This window comes from Urocampus carinirostris, chromosome 3, assembly GCF_059441175.1.
Source record: "Urocampus carinirostris isolate Australia breed hairy pipefish chromosome 3, RoL_Ucar_1.0, whole genome shotgun sequence".
Classification (NCBI taxonomy): Eukaryota; Metazoa; Chordata; class Actinopteri; order Syngnathiformes; family Syngnathidae; genus Urocampus; species Urocampus carinirostris.
Window position 1 is genome coordinate 3,510,139 of NC_142351.1, and position 25,296 is coordinate 3,535,434.

Here is a 25,296-nt window from a genome sequence, read left to right on the forward strand (position 1 = left end):
TGTTACTCATGTCTTGTTCTTGCACATGTCGACTGCACTACGTTTAATGCTCAAATTGCACAATGTCTGACCATTTCCTTTTTCTGCACTATGATGTCTATGCTTGCACCAATGTATATACAGACTATTTTTGCACCATGATGACTTTGCACCAAATGCAATATCGCACAACCGTTACGATACAACGTTATCACGACAACCCTGTATGTAACATCCCACATGCCGACATTCTTGTGTAAATACCATGTAAATTATAACTATAGCCTTATTCCCCTTGTTTTATAACATTATCTTCTCTGTTCCTTTATCTTCTTGCTCATACCCTCACTATGTGTAAAACTGGAGTGTCATGCCCAATTTCGTTGTCACAATATGTTAGCCCATTTGTAACAATGACAATAAAGGTATATTCTATTCTATTCTATTCTATTCAATATGTATTCTGTGTAGCACTATTTAGTTACTCTATATAACATGCTAAAGTGGGCATTTGCACGTCACACTGGTATTGTATATTGTATTCTTTTGGCTTTATTATTGTATTGTTCTCAGCTCAGGGATGCTGCTGGAAATGTGAATTTCCCTTAGGGGATGAATAAAGTATCTATCTATCTATCTATCTATCTATCTATCTATCTATCTATCTACCAAAACAACAATGGCGTATCAGCATGACAAAAAGTTTGGAGTGCGGTAAATTTTTGTTTTAAAAAATGTAATCGGGTCACAATGACAATTTTGGGTCAAAAAAGTTGCATCCCAGGGACGCACGTTGATTTGACACTATGCGTTCCCAGCAAAAATCATGCGTCTAGGACGCAGGGACGCGGACAAACCAGAACACTGAGCGTTGAGAACACTTATTTCAGGGTTTAACTTGAATACAATAGACGCATTTTCATATTGACTTATTTTGAATTTTATCAGCCAACCAATGTGTCGATTATGATTTGACCCGGTCACGATAGGCTAGAGTTCTTCGCAGGTAAAGGAGGCGTTGTCATTTTTAGCAATACAGACCGGTATAGGCTAATGAGGACCGAGAAGCGAATCCGCGGAAAAAGCTGTCCATCAAAAGTTCCGAGATTAACGGCCTCAAGAAAATAGTTTTAGAAGTCTGTTTATTTGTAAACGGGAATTCAATGGCTAGACACACAGCTAGTAACAAGGCAGAGATACTTTTCGGCTGATTTATTTTTTCGGTTTTATGGTGTGTTTTGGAGTAAACCTTTTTACATGCTCCGATTCACTGAATTCACGCGAATGTTACGTACTATGGTGGAACTTCATGGCTGCAAGACCATGTCCTTGGTGAGCTACGTAAGATTTACAGTTTCAGGGATGAGTACATTAGGAAATCTTGATATTTTGAATGCCAAGAGTTGAAGCAGGGGACTCATTGGAACATTATTACTTTTGTTTGTTAAAGGGGCTACGAGTTGGGTTACTGAAAGGTCACGTTCTGTATATACTTATAACAGTTCATATTTCAGTTTAATGTTGTCTTACAATGTGGTCATGGTGATTTCCAGTCTCAACTTCATTTTGGTCCAGGAAAATCCAAGCCCCTTTTCTGTCTTGACTTAACACATAGTTAAGTTTCGGTTCTGGCAAAAGTCATCATTCATGAAATGATATCAAACTCTTTTCTGGCCAAAATAACACATATCCAAATGGCTTTAGATTTATTTGGTTCGGAATCTAATTTGGTGGATGCCAATTCGGTCAGCAGGCGGTGCTCTCGGTTTCCAACACGAATTCATTTGAAATAGCCTGTGTCGAGCATTGGTCATGGAGGATGCAACTTTAAACACAATGCATTTTCAGCTTTAAATGATCGATTTGTAGTTCATTGATATGGATAATGATTGATCCGTCCAGAAGAAAAAAAAACATCGACCCACAGATAATGCACGCAGATTGATTTTAACAAACTATGTTTTATTCACATGACAAAGAAAATAGAATCAAACGTAAGAATAGAGGACATTGTTGACATAAACACTCAGGGTTAGCAAGGGGGAAGGTGGAAGAAATTATGCAACAGGTTAACTACTGATCAATGAACCCAGTTTTATGTTAATAATCTCATTTCAATGATCAGGGATTGTTTTTATAGCGTGCCAACATGGGATATTTGCACAAAACACCAAAGAGGGTGCTAAACCAACCCTTTTTGTGTACTTGTGAGAACAAATAGTCCCTCAAGGGAGGGGTGTGTGAGAAGCAGCACATGGCCAACAAGGAAGATGACGTAATAAAGTTTCCTATCTCTTTTGGTGATGGACTTCACAGGGATTGTTCTCATCCCAACAACAGGGACGGAGAGAACCACAGGCTCTCCAAGCTTTGTGGTTCTGGTGAGAACAGGCCCTAACCCTGGGGACCTAGGTCGGCGATCTTATTGTTTCATAATTATAATTGTTGATAACAGGCAAAATTTTACGCGAACGCACGATGAAATAGATCATCTATCAAGAAACATGGCACATATACAAATCATGAATCTTTTGACTCCATATGGAGACTTTGGGGTTTCAAATCTTTATTATAAAGCTGGAGAGTCTGCTCACTTCGTGTGAATGAATGTGGGTTTTTTGATGTGTCGGCAGAGTCAGTGGTTGGAAAAAGGTGATGGGAAATAGTTTTGTGGCAGTTATGTTCCCAAGACCGCCTGTGGTCAGTTAGATGTTTTTAAGCCACAACTTTCAGTAAATGTTTGACCGCAAACCGAGCAAGCTAAAGTTCTCTCGCCAGTGTGGGTTCTTGTGTTTAATTTCTATGATATGGATGCATTTTTTAACCACAAAGTCAACAGGTAAAAGGTTTCTCACCCGTGTGGGTTCTAATATGTTTCTTTACGTTTCCACTCTCAGTAAAACTCTTACCACAAATTGAACAGGCAAAAGGCTTCTCGCCAGTGTGGGTTCTAATGTGTCTCTTTAAGTTTTCACTTGTAGTGAATCTTCGACCGCAAACTGAACAAGAAAAAGGCTTTTCGCCAGTGTGGGTTTTTTGGTGTGATTTTAAGCTCCCATTCCATGAGAATCGTTTTCTACAAACTGAGCAAGAAAAAGGCTTCTCGCCAGTGTGGGTTCTAATATGTTTCTTTAAGCTCCCATTCTCGGTGAAACTTTGACCGCAAACTGAGCAGGAAAAAGGCTTCTCTCCAGTGTGTGTTATTTTGTGTGATTTTAAGCTCCTATTCTGAGAAAATCGTTCTCCACAAATTGAGCAGGCGAAAGGCTTCTCGCCAGTGTGTGTTATTTCGTGTGATTTTAAGCGACTTTTCTGAGAAAATCGTTCTCCACAAATTGAGCAGGCGAAAGGCTTCTCACCAGTGTGGGTTAGTTGGTGTAATTTCAAGCCTCCTTGTTGGGTGAATTTTTTACCGCAAACTGAACAAGAAAAAGGCTTGTCCCCAGTGTGGGTTCTTTGGTGTAATTTCAAGTGTGCTTGTCGGGAGAATTTTTTACCGCAAACTGAACAAGAAAAAGGCTTCTCGCCAGTGTGGGTTCTAATGTGTTTCTTTAAGGTCCCACTTTCAGTGAAACTTTGACCGCAAACTGAGCAGGAAAAAGGCTTTTCACCAGTGTGGGTTTTATGGTGTGACATTAAGTTCCAATTCTTTAAGAATTGTTTTCCACAAACTGAGCAGGCAAAAGGCTTCTCGCCTGTGTGGGTTAGTGTGTGTGATTTCAAGTGTCCATTTTGGGCGAATTTTTTACCACAAACAGAGCAAGAAAAAGGCTTCTCGTTAGTGTGGGTTCTAATGTGTCTAATTAAGTCCTCACTCTTTATGAATGCTTTACCACAAACTGAACAAGAAAAAGGCTTCTCGCCACTGTGGGTTCTAATGTGTTTCTTTAAACTCCTACTCTCAGTGAAACTTTGACCGCAAACTGAGCAGCAAAAAGGCTTTTCGCCAGTGTGGGTTCGAATGTGTCGTTTTAAGTTTCCTCTTGTAGTGAATATTTTATCGCAAACTGAGCAGCAAAAAGACTTCTTACCAGCATGGAATTTCATATGCAACTTCATATAAGAACTGCGTTGAAACATTTTCCCACACTGAGAAGATGTGTTACCACTTTCGGACTGCAAGCCGCTTTCAGCGTTTGCAGAGTGGGACGTGTCGTCGTCATCCGTTCCCACGTGTTGACGGGAGCTGATGCTTAGAGTCTCCTGCCAACCAATATCTTCAGGTTGACCTTGATCTTCCACGGTTGAATGGACCCCGGTCACTAGCAAGACTGGAATATCGTACTTCTCTTTAACGCGAACAGGCTCCCCATCCTCTGCCTCTTGCTTAACGTGATAAGGCTTTAGATCTTCCGCCTCCTCCTCAATTTTAACGGCTGGCAACTCTGGTTCCTGCTTAGCAGTAGGAAGATATTCTTGGCTGACGTCTGCAAGACAAAAGTCATATTTATTTGTATTGCCCTTGACTGGTTCAGTGCCATAACGTACAATTTCAGAAGCATTGTCCCCGAGTGCCAAAACGTGAAATAATGCGAAAGGCTTAACCGCTGCTGATCAGTAAGTATTAGGCCTCTGAGAATTAAACGTGAACGTACCACACCGTGAGTGAAGCTAGCGTAGCCGCTAATGTGATATGGCCACTTGAATGCCACGATTTTGGCGCCCGTAGGGTTCGAAAAGAAAATAAAGCACAGAGTCGACGTTGCCGTTGACTCGGCGAATTTCTTTCGAAAACCAGTGCAGGAAGGAGGCCGATTCGTCCTGCTTCCGAGATCGGCCATTGTTGACGCGTTGACGCTGGCAAACATGGCGGCGCTGCTTGGTAAAGCGACCAAAGGCCGGGGAAACTAAGTCCGGCGAAATAACAACCTGAGAGTCAGAGGGCGATCGGGTGGGGCGATCAGCGGACGGTGCCGTGAGAGAAGCGTGGAATTTTCAAGATGCCGAGCAGGGATAAAGAACTCGAGGAAATTAACAAGTCATTCTGCCTTTTAATGGACAAAATGGCTATAGTCACTAAACAACAAGACACAGTAATGAGTTTAATGGCTGAAAACAAAGACCTAAAAAAACGAAAACATGGAGAAAGACAAGAGGATTATTGCGCTAGAAGGACGTGTAGCAGATCTGGAACAGTACACCAGGATCAATGACAAAAGATTTAGATACATTCTCCGCCTGGCTTCCCATTGCAGCTTACTTGAATGAGTCCATTGTCTTTGTTTATTTCCGTGGCGAATGTGTAGCGCTCGAAACGCTGCAGGCCATTCTGACGGTTTTTCGAAAGCAAACTTCGTTGGAGGATGAAACTTGGCCATTCCGACTTGTCTTCTTGTCTGGATCCTTTCAGACTTCTAACGCCGTGTAGGCAGGCAAAAGGCTTCTCGCCAGCGTGAGTTAGTCTATATTGTTGTAAGTTGCCTCTTTAGGCGAATTTCTGACCGCAAACTGAGCAGGAAAAAGGCTACTCGTCAGTGTGTGTTATTTTGTGTAATGTTAAGCTCCTATTCTGAGAAAATCGTTTACCGCAAATTGAACAGGCGAAAGGCTTCTCGCCAGTGTGGGTTCTAGTGTTTCTTTAAGTTGCCACTCTCTATGAATTGTTTTTCACAAATTGAGCAGGCGAAAAGCTTTTCGCCAGTGTGAGTTCTCGTATGTTTTTTTAAGTCCCCAACGCTGGGTGAATTTTTTACCACAAACTGGGCAGGCAAAAGGCTTCTCGCCAGTGTGGGTTAGTGTGTGTTTTTTAAGGCTCTAACTTTCTTTGAATCTATGACTGCAAATTGAGCAGTCGAAAGGCTTCTTCCCCAGTGTGGGTTAGTGTGTGTTGTTTTAAAGTGCAACTCAAGGTAAATCTTGGACCACAAACTGAGCAGGAAAAAGGCTTCTCGTCAGTGTGATTTTTTTGGGTGTGACTTTAAGTTCCCATTCTCTGTGAATCTTTGACCGCAAACTGAGCAAGCAAAAGGCTTCATGCCAGTGTGGGTTCTCGTGTGTTTTTTTAAGCTCCTACTTTCACTGAATCCTTTATTGCAAACAGAGCAGGAAAAAGGCTTCTCGCCAGTGTGGGTTCTTGTGTGTAACTTCAAGTTTCCTTGTTGGGAGAATTTTTTACCACAAAATGGGCAAGCAAATGGCTTCTCACCAGTGTGGGTTCTAATGTGTTTTGTTAAACTCCCACTCTCTTTGAATCTTTTACCACAAATTGAGCAAGTGAAAGGCTTCTCGCCAGTGTGGGTTAGTTGGTGTAATTTCATTTGCCCATTTTGGGCAAATTTTTTACCACAAACTGAGCAAGAAAAAAGCTTCTCGCCTGTGTGGGTTAGTTGGTGTAATTTCAAGTGTCCTTTTTGGGTGAATTTTTTACCACAAACTGAGCAGCCAAAAGGCTTCTCGTTAGTGTGGGTTCTAATGTGTTTTGTTAAGTCCACACTTTGTGTGAATGTTTTACCACAAACTGAGCAGGAAAAAGGCTTCTCACCAGCATGGAATTTCATATGCAACTTCATGTAAGACTTGCTTCGAAACATTTTCCCACACTGGGAACATGTGTTATCACCTTCAGCGTTTAAGGGGTGGGACGTGTCGTCGTCATCCTGTTCCTCGTGTTGAGGGGCGCTGATGCTTAGAGGCTCCTGCCAACTGTTATTTTCAGGTTGTCCTTGATCTTCAGGTTGACCTTGATTTTCGACAGTTGAACGGACCCCGGTCACTAGCAAGACTGGAAAATCGTCCTCCTGTTTAATGCGAACAGGCTCCCAATCCTCCTTCTCTTGCTTAACGTGATAAGGCTTCAGATCTTCCTCCTCAATTTTAACGGCAGGCAACTCTGGTTCCTGCCACGCAGTAGGAAGAAATTCTTGGCTGACGTCTGCAAGACACAAGTCACATTTATTTGTATTGCCCTCAACTCCTTCAGTTCCATATCATACGTTTTCAGAAGCTTGTCCCTGAGTGCCAAAACGTAAAAAAATGCTAAAGGCTTAGGCGCTGCTGATCACTAAGTATTAGGCCTCTGGGAATTAAATCATCACTAGATGAGAGGAGTAGCTTTGATCAGATGCCGCGTTTGATTCCTGTATCCACCGTATTACTCTGTGTGGCGGTGAGTTGGCGTCGGCGTATATGCTAAGTACACAAAGTGTGACGAGAAAAGCAAAGATATAAGTACAGACTGTTAACGCTTTAAATTTTTATTCTTTCTAAAAAAACGACTGAAGGCATTCGTTGGGATGACGTTTCGTATGACCCTGCGATCACCATGACGACCTGAGTCATGAGATCACGTCACCCGAGACATCAGGGGCTGAAAATTTTTGCAAAGTCGTGCGGGCACAGCAGCGCCTGTACTTCCTGCGGAGGATGAGGAGAGCCCACCTGCCCCCACCATCCCTCATCACTTTCTACAGGGGCACCATAGAGAGTATCCTGACCAGCTGTATCTCTGTGTGGTGTGGAGGCTGCAGCGCTACCGACTGGGGTAGTGTGAGGAGGGTAACGAGGACAGCGGAGAAAATAATCGGGACTACACTTCCCTCCATTCAGGACATTGGCCAGAAGCGCTGCTTATCCCATGCTAAGAACATTACCGGGGACCCCTCTCACCCCCATCATGGACTATTCACTCTGCTAGCCTCTGGGAAGAGGTACTGCAGTGTGCGGTGCAGGACCACCAGGCTCCGCAATAGTCTAGTCCCCCTGGCCATTAGACTGTTAAATGGTCAATCTAACATATAGTTAACTTAAATCTAAACGGCTGCTAATTTGACTTTTGCACTAGTGGCAGTTTTTTTTATAGCTTGCCACTCCTTGCACATTTGATCTCTGCACTATTGTTACTTACAGTGTTATTACTTACAGTGTTATTGTTTACAATATAATGGTACTGTGTACCTGACTTGTTAACCTGACTGCCCATCTTGCACATCTGGTTAGCGTCTCTTCTTGCACTATCGGCACTATGGTAATAACACAATACAGCTTTATTTATATCTGTACACTGAAGGACACTGAGGGAAACTGTGGGAGTCAGATCCATCGACATTTCGTTCTGTATACACGTGTACTAGAATGACAATAAAGTAGATCTGAATAAGTTTAGTGTTCTTGCAATCAAATGTTATTTTTTAAGCAAAGTGCCCTATTGTTTATGGAAAGTATTGTTTAAATATTCTAGGTATCGAAAATATAGATATTAAAAAGTGTGGAGCCGAAACTTCTGCTTGAAAACTTCTTACATCATTTTGCAAGGAGCCATTTTTCTCATTTTTCGGCATCACACCGGCCACCCCCCACTGGTAACGCCCCTGATGCCAAGGATGTCTACCTATCTATCTACCTTGGTCATATCCCTCAAGAGGGGTGACCGACAGCAAGACAAGCACATACAATAACAAAGAAAATAAAAGGGGAAAAAAGAGCAAAAAAAAAAACACAAAAACATTTTTGGACCATGGCCAACCCAATTGCCCAAACACCCAAACAAGTTAAGCACCTCGGCACCTAAATTAGTCATGCTTTCGTCCCTCCAGATTTCCCCTGCCGCATCATATGTGTTCCGAGCCCATCCTTAAGAAGGCATCCACAATCCCACTATCCTTTCACAACACCTCGTCAAGGAGGTAGCAGAAGCAAAAAATGACGGACCTGCCCCGAGCTGCTTGGAAAAGGCGTCCGGTAATCGACGTTCTCGCTCGGTCTCCTCTTTGGCTCCCCGAAGCTTCTCTTGAACAGGTCCTTCAGCACTGGAGCACATTTTATCCAGCTTTCAACGAAAAACGCTCCGACTCGGGATTAAAAGGGACAAACCTTCGGAAAGGACCGCAAAGTGATACTTGTGTCGAGTTTACGTCGTTTGAAGTCGACTATAGGACATTCTATTGTTCGGCAGCCATGACACCTTCTCATTCGAAACCGCACCGCAATAGATTGTGGGACACAGATATAGACGATTGGATAGGTCGGCGTGCTGTAGCAGCCCACTAACTAACGTGCCTACGTGGCGGCCATTTTGGTCGGGGCAACTTCGCGCAATGGATGTACATTGAAAAGAAATCAAAACCTGCTCATTTTATTCATATTTTCCGGTTTTTTTTTCACATTTTCATTTTGATAGTTTTGACAGGAGATTTTTTTTTTTAATGGAGGGCAACAATTTTTAATTCAATTAATGTTTAAATTTGTTGATTCTGGAATAATTTTCCTGGCTGTTTTAAATTCATATTTTTGTATTTATTTTTTAAAAGGAAAGTCTATTCAATATATATTTATCCTGTTCAAAGGTGTGGTTTGAGTTCTGGCCCTCTGTATAATTGAGTTTGACACCCCTGATCTATAGGGACACTTCAGTAGAAGTCAGATGACCAATTTCCTTTAACTAAGTTTTTTTTTAAAATATATCTTTATACATGGATGATTTTTTGCTAGTCATGCTTACATACTGTATAACAGTAATTCATTTACCTTCATTTGGAAAAAAACAAAAAAATGTAAAAAAGAACAAAAAGTCACGCTAGGTTTTCTCAGTCTCAAAATGTCCTCCTAACACTGATTTTGAATTTGAAATCGGTCTTTCTCAGCGTTTAATATACAGTGTTAAAATTTAACTTCTATAATGGTTTATAAATTGTTGTTTTAATAATGTATTTTTTTCAATTAATAATTTTTCAGTTTCTTAAATGGTTTCAAGCTAATTTTCTGTAATGTTGATAACAAGTTACCCACATAAAAATCAGTTTTAAAATGAGCAGGTTGTGATTCATTTTTAATGTCCGTTGCGCGAAGTTGCCCTGACCAATATGGCCGCCTTGAAGGCACGCTAGTTAGCTAGCAGCTACAGCACGCCGACCTATTGTCTATATGTGTGTCCCACAATCCATGGCGGAGGGGTTTGGAAGGTGAAGGTGTCATGGCTGCCAAACAAGAAAATGTCGAGAAAGTCCTGTAGTCGACTTCAAACGACGTAAACTCGACAAAAGTATCACTTTGCAGTCCTTTTTGAAGGTCTGTCCTTTTTACTGCCGAGTTGGAGCGACACCTCGTGACGTTTTTTCGTTCAAACTTGGAGAAAATGTGCTCCAGTGGGGAAGATGGATTTCTTGGAGAGAAGCTTCGGGGAGCAAAAGAGGAGACCGAGCGAGAACTTCGGCGACCGGAGGCTGGTTCCAAGGAGCTCGGGGCAGGTCCGTCATTTTCGCTTCTGCTACAGTGACAATGCTTCCCAAACTTTTGCAGGCTAGCGAAAAAAAAAGCTGGAAGCTTGATCGTTCTACAACTTACTCTATATTTAATGTTGAGGTTGACCGTGTATTATGCACTGAGGCCCTTGCAACACCCATTGCAACCTGCTTAAATGTCTTCAACTCTGGAGAGTGCTGTTTTTCAGATCAGACATTTTCAACTGGACTAAAATGTAGTTAAAACAAATAAAACAAATCAAACATTTGTTTTAAAATTGCCTCTTATTCGTGTTACTTGTTTGTTTCAAGTATGTGATTTTGTCAACCTTGTCTTAAATTTGACATCTAAAGGCATCCAAAAAGTCTTGAATTTAACTTGTCTTAAGCTGTAGGAACCCTGCTGTGTTCTGTGCGTCCCTTTGTGAGATTCTGTGAATAAAGGCGTCACAAATAAATGCCATTTGACTTGTGTGTTGCAGACATCGGTGAAGACCATCTTCCTACTCCGGGGCAGGAACCAGAGTTGCCAGGAACTGTTTACAAGATACTCCAAATTGTGTTGAACCGAGCAGGTTGGTCGTTTTACTTTCTGCAACGTCCTCGACATCTCGTATTTGGCCGTCGACGTCCACCGTACTTTCCTTTCGAATAAGGTTCGGGTTTCTGTCTCGCTCATTCTTTCAAAATACACACAGAGAAGAAAATAAGTATTTAAACACCCTGCTATTTTGCTACATCTTCCATGTAGAAATCATTCAAATTTTCATCATAGGTGCATGCCCACTGTGAGAGGGATAAACTAACAAGAAAAATATAGAAATCACAATGCATGGTTTTGAAAGTAACACTTGAGAAAATGAGTTTTGATATTTGGTACGGTAGCCTTTGTCTGCTATCACAGAGGTAAAACGTTTCCTGTAGTCTTTCACCAGCTTTGCACACACTGTAGGAGATTCCTGGCCCATTCCTCCACACAGATCTTCTCTATATCAGTCAGGTCTCTGGGCTGACATGAGAAACTCTTATTTTCCCTCAAAAGCTTTCTGATTGAGTTCAGGTCTGGAGACTGTTAGGGCCATGCTAGAACCTTGATATGCTTCTTACGGAGCTACACCTTGGTTTTCCTGGCTGCGTGCTTCGGGTCGTTGTCGTGTTGGAAGACCTGGCACGACCTTTCATGATCTGACTAAGGAGAGGAGGTTGTTCCCCAAAATCTCACAATAAACGGCCCCAGTCATCCTCTCTTAAATGCAGTGCAATTGTCCTGTCCCATGTGCAGAAAAACACCCTCAAAGCACTCCCATGCTTCGGAGTAAGGATTGCATTCTTCATTGTTCTTCTTCCGAACACGCTTAGTAGATTCATGACCAAAAAGTTCTATCTTGGTCTCACCTGACTACAAAATCTTCTCCCACAACTCCTCCGTATCATCCAATTGGTCATATGCAAACTGAAGACGAGCCTTAACATTTGCTGGTTTAAGCAGAGGAACCTTTTGTGCCATGTGTGATTTCAAATCCTGACGTCTTAGGGTATTTTGTTCTGTAACCTTGGAAACGGTGGTCCCAATTCTTTTCAGGTCAACTCCTGTCGTGTAGATCTGGGCGGATTCCTCACCTTTCTTATTTATAAAATTTATATTTATTTCAAATAACAGTTTTGGCTCCTTCTCAAGGTTTCTTCTTTTTCCCCATGCTGGGTTTAGTTTTTCCTTGCCCTCGCGTAGGTTTCAGATGATGGGATGTTGTGGTGGTGGTGGTCTTTGCAGCCCTCTGCGAGTGTTTCTGATTAGTACCAGACGTTTCTCTCAAATGGGAAGTGCCGATGCCAGCCGACGTTGGCCATATTGACTCATTTCTGATGGCCTACAGAAAATCTAGCTCTGTAGCTATACCGGCATAGGACACACCACGAGGAAGCTTTAAGAGTCATCTTTTATGAAACAACAGTTGATTTCGTCGATTTGATGACATTACCAAGTTTTTGAAAAAAAAATACTTGTTTCCCGAAAAACTTCTGAGAAAAACGAACACGATAAATTTCAAGCAGAAGTTTCGCTTCGGTGCTTTTTTTTTAATGTCTATATTTCAAAACCTAAAATATCTAAACAATACTTTCCATAAACACAAGGGCACTTTACTTGAAAAATAACATTTGATTGCAAGAACACTAAACTTATGCATGACTTTGCAAAAATTCTCAGCCCCTGATGTCTCGGGTGACGTGATCACATGATTCAGGTTGTCATGGTGATCGCAGGGTCCCACGATACGTTATCCCAACGAAGGCCGTTGGTCATTTTTTTTTTAGAAAGAATAAAAATTTGAATCGTTAACAGTTGATACTTATATCTTTGCTTTTCTCATCATGCTGCGCGTACTTCGCATATACGCCAGCACCTACTCACCGCCTTACAGAGTAATACAGTGGATCCAAAACGCGGTATTAAGTGTTGACCAAGGAATCTGCTCATAGCCACTCCTACCATCTAGTGATGATTTCATTCCCAGAGGCCTAATACTTACTGATCAGCGGCACCTTTAGAATTTTTTTTAAGTTTTGGCAATCGGGGACGGGCTTCTGAAAATGTTACGTTACGGCACTGAATGAGTTAATGGCAATATAAATAAATGTGACTTGTGTCTTGCAGACGTCAGCCAAAAATATCTTCAAACTGGGCAACATGAACCAGAGTTTCCTGCCGTTAAAATTGAGGAGGATCTGAAGCCTTGTCACATTAAGCAAGAGGCAGAGGATGGGGAGCCTGTTCACGTTAAAGAGGAGGACGATTTTCAAGTCTTACTAGTGACCGTCGAAGATCAAGGTCAACCTGAAGATAACGGTTGGCAGGAGCCTCTAAGCATCAGCTCCCCTCAACACGAGGAAACGGATTATGACGACACGTCCCATTCCGCAAACGCTGAAAGCGACTCGCAGTCGGAAGGTGGTAACACATGTTCCCAGTGTGGGAAAACGTTTCAAAGCAAGTATTATATGAAGTTGCATATGAAATTCCACGCTGGCGAGAGGCCTTTTGCCTGCTCAGTTTGTGGTAAAAGATTCACTATAAGTGGAAACTTAAAATCACACCAACTAACCCACACTGGCGAGAAACCTTTTGCCTGCTCAGTTTGCGATAAAAGATTCACTATAAGTGGAAACTTAAAGAGACACATTAGATACCACACTGGCAAGAAGCCTTTTGCCTGCTCTGTTTGTGGAAAACAATTCACCCAGAGTAGGGACTTAAAAACACACACACTAACCCACACTGGTAAGATGCCTTTTTCTTGCTCAGTGTGCAGTAAAAAATTCACCCAAAATAGACAATTAAAATTTCACCAACTTACCCACACTGGCGAGAAGGCTTTTGCCTGCTATGTTTGCGGTCACAGATTCACTACAAGTGGAACCTTAAAGAGACACATTAGAACACACACTGACGAGAAGCCTTTCTCCTGCTCAATTTGTGGAAAGCGATTCTCACAGAACGGGAGCTTAAAATCACACCGAAAAACCCACACTGGCGAGAAGCCTTTTTCTTGTTCAGTTTGTGGTCAAAGATTCACCCAAAACGGACACCTGAAATTACACCAACGAACCCACACTGGCGAGAAGCCTTTCGCCTGCTCAATTTGTGGTAAAAAATTTACCCAAAATGGACACCTGAAATTACACCAACGAACCCACACTGGCGAGAAGCCTTTCGCCTGCTCAATTTGTGGTCAAAATTTCACCCAAAATGGACAATTGAAATCACACCAAAAAATTCACATTCATTCACAAGAAGTGAGCAGACTCTCCAGCTTTATGATAAAGAATTGAAACCCCGAAGTCTTCATATGGATTCAAAAGATTAATCATTCTCATATGTGTCATGTTTCTTGATAGATGATCTGTTTCATTGTCTGCATAAAATATTGCCTGTTATCAACAATTATCTTTAATAGTGAAAGTTAGAGCTATTGTTGGTGATAGGAATGAGTGGAGAGGTGTCTTAAAAGGGTAGTGGGATGTTTGGGTGCATTCTAAGGGATGGGCAGGGCACCTGTATGATGCGGCAGGGTTAAACCAGTGAAAGCTGTCAAGCCCTTTTGAACAAAAGAGTGTATTGTGTCACCCTGACCGGAGTGACACGGCCGCTTTCTTGTGTCCCGTTTCATCTGGAGGGACGAAATCATGACCAACTTCGGTGCCGGGTTGCCTAACTTGTTTGTGCATTTGGGTTGGCCATGTTCCAAAAAGTTTTGTGTGCGTTTTTTTGCTAATTTTTCCCTTTTATTTTCTTTGTTATTGTATGAGTTTGTCTTGCTGTCGGTCACCCCTCCTGAGGTAGATAGATAAGATAGATCATTATTATAATAATAAGATAGCCAACCTAGGTCCCCAGGGTTGTAGTCTGGTCTCACCAGAGCCCCAAAGCTTGGAGAGCCTGTGGTTCTCTCCGTCCCTGTTGTCCGGATGAGAAATATCCCCATGAAGTCCACCGCCAAATGAGATAGGAACCTTAATTTTTTTCATCTTTCTGGTTGGCCATGTGCTGCTTCTCACACACCCCTCCCCTGAGCGATTTTTTGTTCTCAAAACTAAACAGGGTGAGTGCAACAACCTCTTTTGTGTTATGGACAAATAACCCATGTTGGTACGCTATGAAAACAATCCCTGATCATTGAAATGAATTTATTATCTTAAAACCGGGTTCATTGATCATAACTGTTAACATGTTGCATAATTTCTTCAGCCTTCCCCCTTGCTAACACTGAATGCTTATGTCAACAATGTGCTTTATTCTTTCGTTCGATACATTTTTTTTGACATGTGAATAAAATGTAGTGTGTTAAAATCAAACGTGCATTATTTGTGTGTCGATTAAATTTTTCTTCTGGACCGATCAATCATCATCCATATCAACGAACTACAAAATTGATCATTTAAAGCTGAAAATACTTTGTGTTTAAAGTTGCATCTTTCATGATAAATACTAGCTATTTCTTATGAATTCGTGTTGGAAACCAATAGCACTGCCTGCTGACCGAATTGGTTCTGAACCAAATAGATATAATTTAAAGACATTTGGAAATGTGTTGTTATTTTGGCCATAAAAGAGTCAGAAATGATGTTACGAGTGATGACTTTTGCCAGAACCGAAACTTAACAATGTGTAAAGTCTAAACAGAAAAGGGACTTGGATTTTCCTGGACTAAGATGAAGTTAAGACTGGAAATCACCATGACCACATTGTAAGACAACATTAAACTGAAATATGAATATGAATACTATACAGCACCCATCAGTAGCCCAATTCGTTCCCCCTTTAACAATCAAAACAAATAATGTTCAAATGAGTCCGATGCTCCATCTGTTAGCATTCGAAATATCAAGATTTACTCGTACGTCGTATGCATCTTAAAATGCATCATAAGCGTACTTTGTACGGCAAAAGTACAAATTGACGGGGATGAAATATGTTGATATAGTAGCAGAAAAGGGTAAGAGAAGTACCAGTATATAAACGCTAGATGGCAAGGTCTCACAGGTCAGAGAAGGGTGCTTGGGCCAAGTCTCGCGGGACATAACGTGATTTAGTCAGACTTCTTAATAAATGAACCTTAATGCCAACAATGAAATGGTGTCGTGTCAGACTGACATTTCTCATCTATTTTGCAGATGACTTAAAACAACAACAAAAAAAAAACAAAAATATTGTTTTTTTCCACCTGGGTCCCGTTACACTTTAATTTTGTTTAAATTTGCGTAATAAGTCGCGTAAAACGTCTCCCAAGTTTAAAATGTCCACTTCACTCCAAGCTTCGAAAGATATTTTTCCCGACCTATTGAGTATTCTATGTGTTTCTTTTGTTGCGTTCCAAAAAATACGATGACTGATTTTTCCAACCTCCGACCAAGAGAAAGGGTATGTACCCCAACTTTGCAAGTAGGACATCCCACTTTGAGTGTCCTGCCAATGATATTTCACTGGTTGAGGGTTGGAAAATTCCGATTTCCCACTTTCTTGCTACGCGTTTCGGTCGTATCTGGTAGGATCTACCAAAACACCAATTTTCTTGAACGCAGCACGTGATCCGTACCACGTGTACCCACAATCCATTGCGGCGGGGTTTGGACGGAGAAGCTGTCATGGCTGCCGAACAAGAAAATCTCCAGAAAGTCCAGTAGTCGATTTAAAACGACGTAAACTCGACAAAAGTATCACTTTGCGGTCCTTTCCGAAAGTTTGTCCTTATTACTCCCGAGTTGGAGCGTTTTTCGTTGAAAGGCGTAGAAAATGTGCTCCAGTGGGGAAGGATCTTTTCAAGAGAAGCTTCGAGGAGCCAAAGAGGAGACCGAGCGAGAACATCGATTACCGGACGCCTTTTCAAAGCAGCTCGGGGCAGGTCCGTCATTTTCGCTTCTGCTACATCCTTGACGAGGTGTTGTGAAAGGATAGTGGGATTTTGGACGCGTTCGTAAGGATGGGCTGGGCACCCATATGATGCGGCAGGGGTAATCTGGAGGGACGAAAGCATGACCAATTTAGGTGCCGAGGTGCTTAACTTGTTGGGTGCTTGGGCTTTTCCCCCCCTTTTTATTTTCTTTCTTTCTTGAGGGATATGACCAAGGTAGATAGATAGGTAGATATCCTTGACATCAGGGGCGTTACCAGTGGCGGGTGGCCTGTGTGATGCCGAGAAATGCATCCCTGCCGAGATTTGCATCCTGTAGCTACTACAACCTCATTTTATCTCAATTTTACATAAATTTTCGGGAATGTAATGGCGAACATATATCCAAAACCACTTTTTCTTGCATTTGTTGGGAATGTAATAAAACTTAAACCATCCCGTCTTTGTATTTGTTGTGAATGTAATCAAATGGCAATGCACACCGTATATAAATTACTTTTGAGCAGGTAACATAAACGTCTCCCGTTTATCTGTTGATGATTTGACTGTTCATTTCAGCATAATAAGCTTTATGGTAGATTGGATAACAGTTTCAAAACGAGCGATTTTAGTAGAAAAAGGCAAAAAGTTTAAGCTAGAGTTATGTGTAGATTGTGCAGTCCTTTGAGACATTTTTGATGATTAAGGGCTATATACTGTAAATAAATGTGACTACTTGAATCCAATGCGCTTCTTGTCGTCTATCAAATGAAGAGTTCTGTACCTGGTACAGTTTCAAAACGAGCGATTAGAGTAGAAAAAGGCAAAATAAACGTGACGTGCATTTTTTGGTTCGAACAATTTTATTGACACTATTAACAGCAATTAAACACATTCACTATTTCACTGTATCATATTCTAACAATATGGATCATTATGGAATTTTATGTTCGCCATTACATTCCCGAAAAGTGATATAAAAGTCCGATAAAACGAGGTCAAAGTGGTTATATTAGCTACAAGATGCAATTCTCGGCAGGGGTGCATTTTTCGACACAACAGGTTAGGTTTGGGCTTCAAATCAGGGTTTAAAACTTATTTTAAGGATACAAATTAGGATTGAGGCTAGGTCTAGAAAAACTAAGGCATAGGCTCCTCTTTAGGGTCTCAAATTGAATTTAGTGTTCTGAAATAGGATTGGGGCTAGTTACAGCTACAGTTAGGTGTAGGTTGTGCAGTCCTTTGAGACATTTTTGTGATTAAGGGCTATATAAATAAATGTGACTCTACTTGAATCCAATGCGCTTCTTGTCGTCTATCAAATGAAGAGTTCTCTACCTGATACAGTTGTAACACAGACTTTTGGAGCTACTCAGCACTCGACCATAGATGTCTACTTGGAAAAAAAAACAGAATTAGGATACCATGTATAACAGTTTGAGAGGACTAGCATAAAATTGTCACGGAACCGGACTGGGGAGGCTGGAAGGGCGAACTCAATTGCGTAACGATCAGTTACTTTTATGTAGAAAATAAAGTTGTTCAACACGCAGGGACAAAAAACAAAACAAAAACAGGCTTACAGGTAAATAGGAACTCAGACTAGGTAATACTTACAAAACAGGCTTAAAGGTACTAACTCAGACAAACAGGCATGACAGGTCTTCCTTGAGTCAAAAAAAACAGAACAGAGCAGAGCAACCGGCAGTCCCCAAACCAGCCCTTAAGAATCCCAAATGTAATTAGGACAATCTGTGTCAGCCGGTGTCAAGGGGCAGGACAAGCTGGTTGTCATGGTGACCATGCAAGACATGACTAAAATATCATAAAATGGGCAGGGAGAAAGCAAAATGTTACAACTGTCGCCGGTCTCTTCTATATACAGGCGCTGCCATACTTACGGACGATGGTTTGTAAGTTGAATTTGTTGGTAAGTTGCTCTGGTGCTATATTTTGTATGTTTAAGGTTTATGTGAGTAACCTGTTTTGTTTTGTGCAAAAAAAAACATTTCATAAAAGAATATGCTCTATAAAGATAAATACAGTCAAGCTTAACTCACTTATGGAAACGCTAGGCGAGTTCCTCCTCCGTGGTAGAAAGTGGGTGAAAAAAAAAGCGTTCCGACCATTTTCCCAACCGCATCGAGCTTTCCTATTCCACATTCGTTTCAAAATAAACGGCTCGCCTCTCCTTTAAACTTTACACCAGGGGTCAGCAACCAACAGATTTGATGACATTGCCAATTTTTTTGAAAATACTTGTTTCCCGAAAAACTTCTGAGAAAAATGGCTCCTTGCAAAACGATGTAAGAAGTTTTCAAGCAGCAGTTTCGCCTCCACACTTTTTATTTTATATCTATATTTTTGATACCCAGAATATTTAAACAATACTTTCCATAAACACAAGGACACTTTGCTTGAAAAATAACATTTGATTGCAAGAACACTAAACTTATGCATGACTTTGCAAAAATTCTCAGCCCCTGATGTCTCGGGTGCCGGATCACATGATTCAGGTTGTCATGGTGATCGCAGGTTCCTACGATACGTCAACCCAACAATGGCCCTTGGTCATTTTTTTTTAGAAATAATAAAGATTTGAAGCGTTAACAGGATGTACTTATATCTTTGCTTTTCTCCCACTGTTCGTACTTGGCATATGTGCCGCCGCCTACACTCTGCCATACAGAGTAACACGGCGAAAATGGAAACAAAGCGCGGCATTAAGTGTTGACAAAGGAATTTGCTCAAAGCCACTCTTCCCATCTAGTGATGTTTTAATTCCCAGAGGCCTAATACTTACTGATCAGCAGCACCTAAGCCCTGAGAATTTTTTTTTTAGGTTTTGGCACTCTGGGACAATGCTTCTGAAAACATACTAATACGTTACGGCACATATTGAGATAAGGGCAATACAAATAAATGTGATTTTTTTCTTGCAGACGTCAGCCAAGAATATCTTCCTACTGCACAGCAGGAACCAGAGTTGCCTGCCGTTAAAATTGAGGAAGAGGAGGAAGATCTGAAGCCTTATCACGTTAAGCAAGAGACAGCGGATGGGGAGCCTCTTAAAGAAGAGGAGGATTTTCCAGTCCTGCGAGTGACCGGGGTCCGTTCAACCGTCGAAGATCAAGGTCAACCTGAAGATAACGGTTGGTGGGAGCCTCAAATAATCAGCTCATGTCAACACTTGGAAACGGATGAAGACGACACGTCCCACTCTGCAAACGCTGAAAGCGACTCGCAGTCGGAAGGTGGTAACACATCTTCTCTGTGTGAGAAAACGTTTCAAAACAAGTCTTATATGAACTTGCATGTTATATTTCACGCTGGAGAGAAGTCTTTTTCCTGCTCAGTTTGCAATAAAATATTCACTACAAGTGGTGACTTAAAGAGACACATTAGATCCCACACTGGCGATAAGCCTTTCGCCTGCTCAGTTTGTGGTCTAAGATTAACCACAAGTCATGCCTTAAAACGACACACTCTAACGCACACTGGGGAGAAGCCTTTTTCTTGCTCAGTTTGTGATAAAAGATTCACTACAAGTGGGAAGTTAAAAATACACACTAGATTCCATACTGGTGAGAAGCCTTTTTCCTGCTCAGTTTGTGATAAAAGATTCACTACAAGTGGGATGTTAAAAATGCACACTAGAACCCACACTGGCGAGAAACTTTTTTCTTGCTCAGTTTGTGGTAAAAAATTCACCCAAAGTGGACACTTGAAATCCCACCAACTAACCCACACTGGCGACAAGCCTTTTGCCTGCTCAATTTGTGGAAAACGATTCTCACAGAATGGGAGCTTAAAATCACACCAAAAAACCCACACTGGTGACAAGCCTTTTGCCTGCTCAATTTGTGGAATACGATTCACACTGAATGGGAACCTTAAAAAACACACACTAACCCACACTGGGGAGAAGCCTTTTTCCTGCTCAGTTTGCGGGCACAGATTCGCTGATAGTAGGAGCTTAAAAAGACACATTAGAATCCACACTGGCGAAAAGCCTTTTTCCTGCTCAGTTTGCGATAAAAGATTCTCCCACAAAAAAAAACCTGAAGTTACACACTAGAACCCACACTGGCGAGAAGCCTTTTTCATGCTCAGTTTGCGGTCAAAGATTCGCTGATAGTAGGAACCTAAAAAAACACATTAGAACCCACACTGGTGAGAAGCCTTTGACAGTTTGACCTTTTAGCCAAAAATTCATCCATATCGGCACTTGAGAATTACAGAGAAGACTGCTCGGTTTGTGGTCAAACATTCACTGAGAGTGGGAGCTTAAAAACACTTCATCAACCAAGTATCATAAAGGCATATCTATAGGAACATAACTCGATATGAAGATGTGTCAATTGTATTCAAATGAAACCCTGAAATAAGTGTCCGTAACGCCTCCAGTGATATATTTTACGCACCATTTTTATGCGCATGTATGCATAAAGCGTTTACAACACTTGCTATGTCTGTGAAAAAATGGCCGAAATAAAATACACATTTGCAGAGGTTTTCGAACTGTAAACTGGTCTTCTCCAAATAGCCACTTTTGGAAACACCCAAACATACCCATAGAAAAATGTGTAAAATGCACTATGTAGTTTTTAAGTTTGGGATCCAACCAGGTAAGGCTTCAAGCTATCGTCTCACCTGTTAAAACACCCATGCTACACTCATTTGCAGGCATTAGATTGCAAAAACTAATTTAGGCGAGGAAAGAAAAACTTCTATGTGTGTTCCAATTTTGGATGATTTAATGTTAGTAGAACTTGCAATGGGCACAAAATGTTATATATCTATATATTTTTCATGTAACGGGTGTAATAATAACTTTTTTTGATGAAATTCCTGCTGAAATATGTTTGTATAGTGTGTGTATGTTGTGTCGCTCATTGCAGTCTCCGGCACGCTGCTGAAGCAACTGAAATAAAAGCCTCATCATCCAGTCTGGCCTGAATGTAAGGTCCTTGGTGGGACGGCTACACCGCGATTACATATCTATCTATCTATCTATCTATCTATCTATCTATCTATCTATCTATCTAGCTAGCTAGCTAGCTAGCTAGCTATCTATCTATCTATCTATCTATCTATCTATCTATCTATCTAGCTAGCTAGCTAGCTAGCTAGCTAGCTATCTATCTATCTATCTATCTAGCTATCTAGCTATCTAGCTATCTAGCTATCTATCTATCTATCTATCTAGCTAGCTAGCCTTCCTCTTGGTCTCCTTCCATTTACTTGAAATGAAATGAACTGCATTTATATAACGCTTTTCAAGTCAATGACTTCCCAAAGCGCTTTACAATGTGCTTCACATTTCCCAATAGCGGCCTAGCAGCCATGTAAGGCGCTAACCTGCTTATTGGGGGTATTAGGGGTTCAGTGTCTTACCCAAGGACACTTTGACATGTAACACGGACGAGTCAGGATTCAAACTGGGATCCCTTGATCCCAAGACAAGCGTTCTACCTCCTGAGCTACTGCCGCCCTCTCTCTCATATGTATATATATATATATATATATATATATATATATGATAGTCAGATAAATCAATATATAACCCTGGTTGTCTGTACCGGCCGCCTTGCACAAGTGAAAAGTCTGCGTTGTGTTTTTTGGTGTTGAGGAAATCAGCGCAGAGGTCGAAGATGCGCTTGAGACATTCACTTTTAATTCCTTGTAAAACTAAGAGAAACATGCTACACTTTTGACAAAACAAAAGTACAGCCTCTGACTCATAACCAGTCAACAAAAATACAACACCTGACGTTCTAAAATTAATTTCCACAACAAACGTGCCATCATCGCTTTACAGCATAAATTAGGAGTCACTGACGAGGATGACGGGAGCTCATAAAAAGCCTAGCAGGGTAGGCTACGATATAATTTGTCTTTCATCGTTTGTTGCTCGAGTTTTTTTCTGTGAGGAAACAAAACGTTAGGCTCTGGTCGCTCGCTTGATGCTAAGTTTGCTTTTTAACTTATTGATAAAGACATTTTTATTTCGGTTAATCAGGAAAGGGAAGTTTATTTGTGCACAAGAAAAAAAACGTATAACCACTTATTGACAAAAGAGAACAACAGAAAATGTATACCAACCAGAAAACAGCTAAACAAAATAATGATATAACATAAACATGTGCTGAAAGGCAGTAGGCGGAAGCCGAGGTTTTTAAGTGAACGCCCCGTTACGCCGGTCATCTAACGCAGTTTTTTATTGTGCTTTCCAAAAATATTTCAACTTGCGCACAATGGTGGTTACACGTTTAAGATTAGATAGATAGATAGATACTTTGTTCATCCCCGAAGGGAAATTCACATTTCCAGCAGCATCCCTGAGCTGAGAATAATCGAGAACAATCGAAAATAACACGGGAGCTGCTGGAGTGGCTGCCATTCGTGAATGGTGCGAATAGTGGGAAATTACTGTAAGGCATTACAGTCTCAGTCACTTTTTCTCTTGACATGCACCGTTTGTCTTCGGTGGAATAAATCCACTTTGATAAAGTACAGTGCTTACTCATTTAGAACGGTGTAGGTGGATTTTTTTTTAAGTCAGCAATATTCTTTTCCTGCAATTAAGCATCAAGTATAATTTGTGGGGCAAAGTCTGGGTAATTATTGTGTCCCTGTAAATTGGGCCATAAAACTGGTACTATACTTTCTTAGGTCCAAAGAAAACAGCAATAAAGAGAAAGAAACATCATGCCCGCAGCTAATGAGATGAGATATGTTTGTGTATAAGTTTCCTGCATAAACGAGTCCAACAGTGCTACCTGTTGGTGAAACAGAGTTGAAATTTGATTGTTTTTTTTTTTGTTTGTTTGTTTGAATATTCACAAAATCTGTGTTTGTCTTGTTGCATTACTGTTAAAATTTTGATACTGCAATTATTTGTTAAGACGGGGGCGTGCGCGACTGACTTCTTCGTTTGGCACTTTATGGGCTTCTGCGCTTGCCGTACCTTCGGCTCAATAACATCGTGCTGAAGGTAAGCTGTGCCCAATATCAGTTTGGGTAAAAATACATATTTTGCTAGATATAGGAGCTGCTAACACGAACTATTTTTGTATATAAAATGCATATGAGTTGTGCTAAATTATGTATATAAAAAAGAAAACTTATTCAAAGTAATGCAGCTTGAAACGATGATGACTGTGATGAAACATGTTTCAATGCAACCACGCCACGAGGTGCGGCATTGAGTGATGTCCTGTTCATGAATTTTTTTTCATGTTTTAGACGATTGCAGTCTGCGCAGACGTCCTGACTTTTTTTAAATAACTTTTTATTTCTCACGCAAATTTTGACGGAGGTGTGATTCCACCATCATACATAAACACAAACACAAAATATATACACTTGACACAGCCATAAATAACAGACGGAACAACAGCAAAAAAATAGATAAAATAAATAAATGTTAATACAATTAATACAATAAAAATGGAGGGGAGGTGTTTAGTCATCAAGTAAAATTTGTGTGATGGGCTTCCATCTTTTCTTGAATCGATCGAGTTTCAGTTGAAGTCTTGCAGTGAAGACGCCATGACTTTTATATTGTTTTGTTCACTGAATGCAGACAATAAACCGAGTGACTGTCCATCCTTGTGTCGCTCATGATTGAGGGTCGTTACACTGGTATTGTGTAAGGTTTGGTTTAGCCTCTGATTTTATGATCGGACGGCAGATATTTTTGGCAGTCTCCAGCGTGCTGCTAACGATGTTGATAACCAGCGGAGGTGCCGACCACATGGTGCGTGTATGTTGTGTCGCTCATTGCAGCAACTGAAATAAAAGCCTCATCACCCAGTCCAGCCTGAACGTGGATCCTTGGTAGGAAAACGACAATGCGGTTACATATATAATTATAACAGTTCATATTTCAGTTTAATGCTGTCTTACAATGTGGTCATGGTGCTTTCCAGTCTCAACTTCATTTTGGTCCAGGAAAATCCAACTGCCTTTTCTTTTTTGTTTTGACTTAACACATCGTTTCGGTTCTGGCAAAAGTCATCACTCATAACGTGATTTCTGACTCTTTTATGGCCAAAATGACAACACATTACCATATGGCTTTTAATTATATTTGTTTGGTTCAGAATCTAATTTGGCAGTTACCAATACGATCAGCAGGTGGTGCTCTCGGTTTCAAACACGAATTCGTTTGAAATAGCCTGTGTCTAGCGTTTATCGTGAAGGGTCCAACTTTAAATACTAAATATTTTCAGCGTTAATTGATCGACTTTGTAGTTCGTTGATATGGATAATGATTGATCAGTCCAAAAGAAAAATAAAATCGACCCTGTTAGGATTGTATAATTATATTTATCCTACAGTTGACATTTAATATGTTATATGTGCTCTCAGCCATTTTGAAGAGTTCTCAGCCTGTAAGCTGCTCTTCAAGGCCATGAGTTGTTTTTGATGTACAGACTGTCTTTTGTCTCATATACCAACGGATACATCCTGACCTGGCATCCCATAACTCAAGATTGTTCTTCACCAAAAAGCCTGGGAAGAAGGAGGGGAGGAGTTTGCCCAGGACCGAGGTCACCTGTCATCATCGGATGGAAAGCAGGCCTTTGAAAGGAGACTAATTAACTCTACGTAGCAAAAGGCAAAAACTGAATATTAGAAGGGAGGTTTTTCGAAGACATCTTCAGAGCCAGCCAGCCAGCGAGCAGAGCAGAGCGAGCGAGCGAGGAGATGTCTAATAGCAGGATCTCCGCAGCTCTCAAAATGATGAT

At 41.0% G+C, this 25,296-nt stretch overlaps 3 protein-coding genes across 4 annotated transcripts; 2 read left to right on the forward strand and 1 right to left on the reverse strand.

Moving 5' to 3' along the window:
• Positions 1–1,980: 1,980 nt before the first annotated feature.
• On the reverse strand, positions 1,981–8,876 carry LOC148368362 (uncharacterized). Of its 2 annotated transcripts, XM_088330306.1 has the most exons (4): positions 8,626–8,876; positions 6,539–6,850; positions 4,265–4,406; positions 4,037–4,182 (listed from the first exon to the last, which is right to left on the reverse strand). In XM_088330306.1, the coding sequence occupies exons 1-4, from the start codon at positions 8,732–8,734 to the stop codon at positions 4,173–4,175; spliced, it is 573 nt and encodes a 190-aa protein (XP_088186432.1). In that variant the 5' UTR covers positions 8,735–8,876; the 3' UTR covers positions 4,037–4,172. The 2 variants fall into 2 exon arrangements, with proteins under 2 accessions (XP_088186431.1, XP_088186432.1); XM_088330305.1 differs by having other exon boundaries at positions 1,981–4,406.
• A 996-nt stretch (positions 8,877–9,872) lies between these two features.
• Positions 9,873–14,940, forward strand: LOC148368363 (uncharacterized). Its single transcript, XM_088330373.1, has 3 exons — positions 9,873–10,160; positions 10,637–10,729; positions 12,808–14,940. Exons 1-3 carry the CDS (start codon positions 10,049–10,051, stop codon positions 13,980–13,982), a joined length of 1,380 nt encoding a protein of 459 aa, XP_088186499.1. The 5' UTR covers positions 9,873–10,048; the 3' UTR covers positions 13,983–14,940.
• A 1,344-nt stretch (positions 14,941–16,284) lies between these two features.
• Positions 16,285–21,573, forward strand: LOC148368364 (uncharacterized). The gene is made up of 2 exons (XM_088330375.1): positions 16,285–16,552; positions 19,483–21,573. Exons 1-2 carry the CDS (start codon positions 16,444–16,446, stop codon positions 20,616–20,618), a joined length of 1,245 nt encoding a protein of 414 aa, XP_088186501.1. The 5' UTR covers positions 16,285–16,443; the 3' UTR covers positions 20,619–21,573.
• Positions 21,574–25,296: the final 3,723 nt, after the last annotated feature.

Bases quoted from the DNA above. Each gene is read 5' to 3' on its own strand.
- LOC148368364 (XM_088330375.1), top strand. From the start codon at position 16,444: ATGTGCTCCAGTGGGGAAGGATCTTTTCAAGAGAAGCTTCGAGGAGCC. The intron at 16,553-19,482 runs GTCCGTCATTTT...TTTTTCTTGCAG, and splicing joins TTCAAAGCAGCTCGGGGCAG to ACGTCAGCCAAGAATATCTT.
- LOC148368362 (XM_088330305.1), bottom strand. From the start codon at position 8,734: ATGTGCTCCAGTGCTGAAGGACCTGTTCAAGAGAAGCTTCGGGGAGCC. The intron at 6,851-8,625 runs GTCCGTCATTTT...TGTGTCTTGCAG, and splicing joins TTCCAAGCAGCTCGGGGCAG to ACGTCAGCCAAGAATTTCTT. The intron at 4,407-6,538 runs GTGATAACACAT...TTTGTCTTGCAG, and splicing joins CCACCCCTTAAACGCTGAAG to ACGTCAGCCAAGAATATCTT.
- LOC148368363 (XM_088330373.1), top strand. From the start codon at position 10,049: ATGTGCTCCAGTGGGGAAGATGGATTTCTTGGAGAGAAGCTTCGGGGA. The intron at 10,161-10,636 runs GTCCGTCATTTT...TGTGTGTTGCAG, and splicing joins TTCCAAGGAGCTCGGGGCAG to ACATCGGTGAAGACCATCTT. The intron at 10,730-12,807 runs GTTGGTCGTTTT...TGTGTCTTGCAG, and splicing joins AATTGTGTTGAACCGAGCAG to ACGTCAGCCAAAAATATCTT.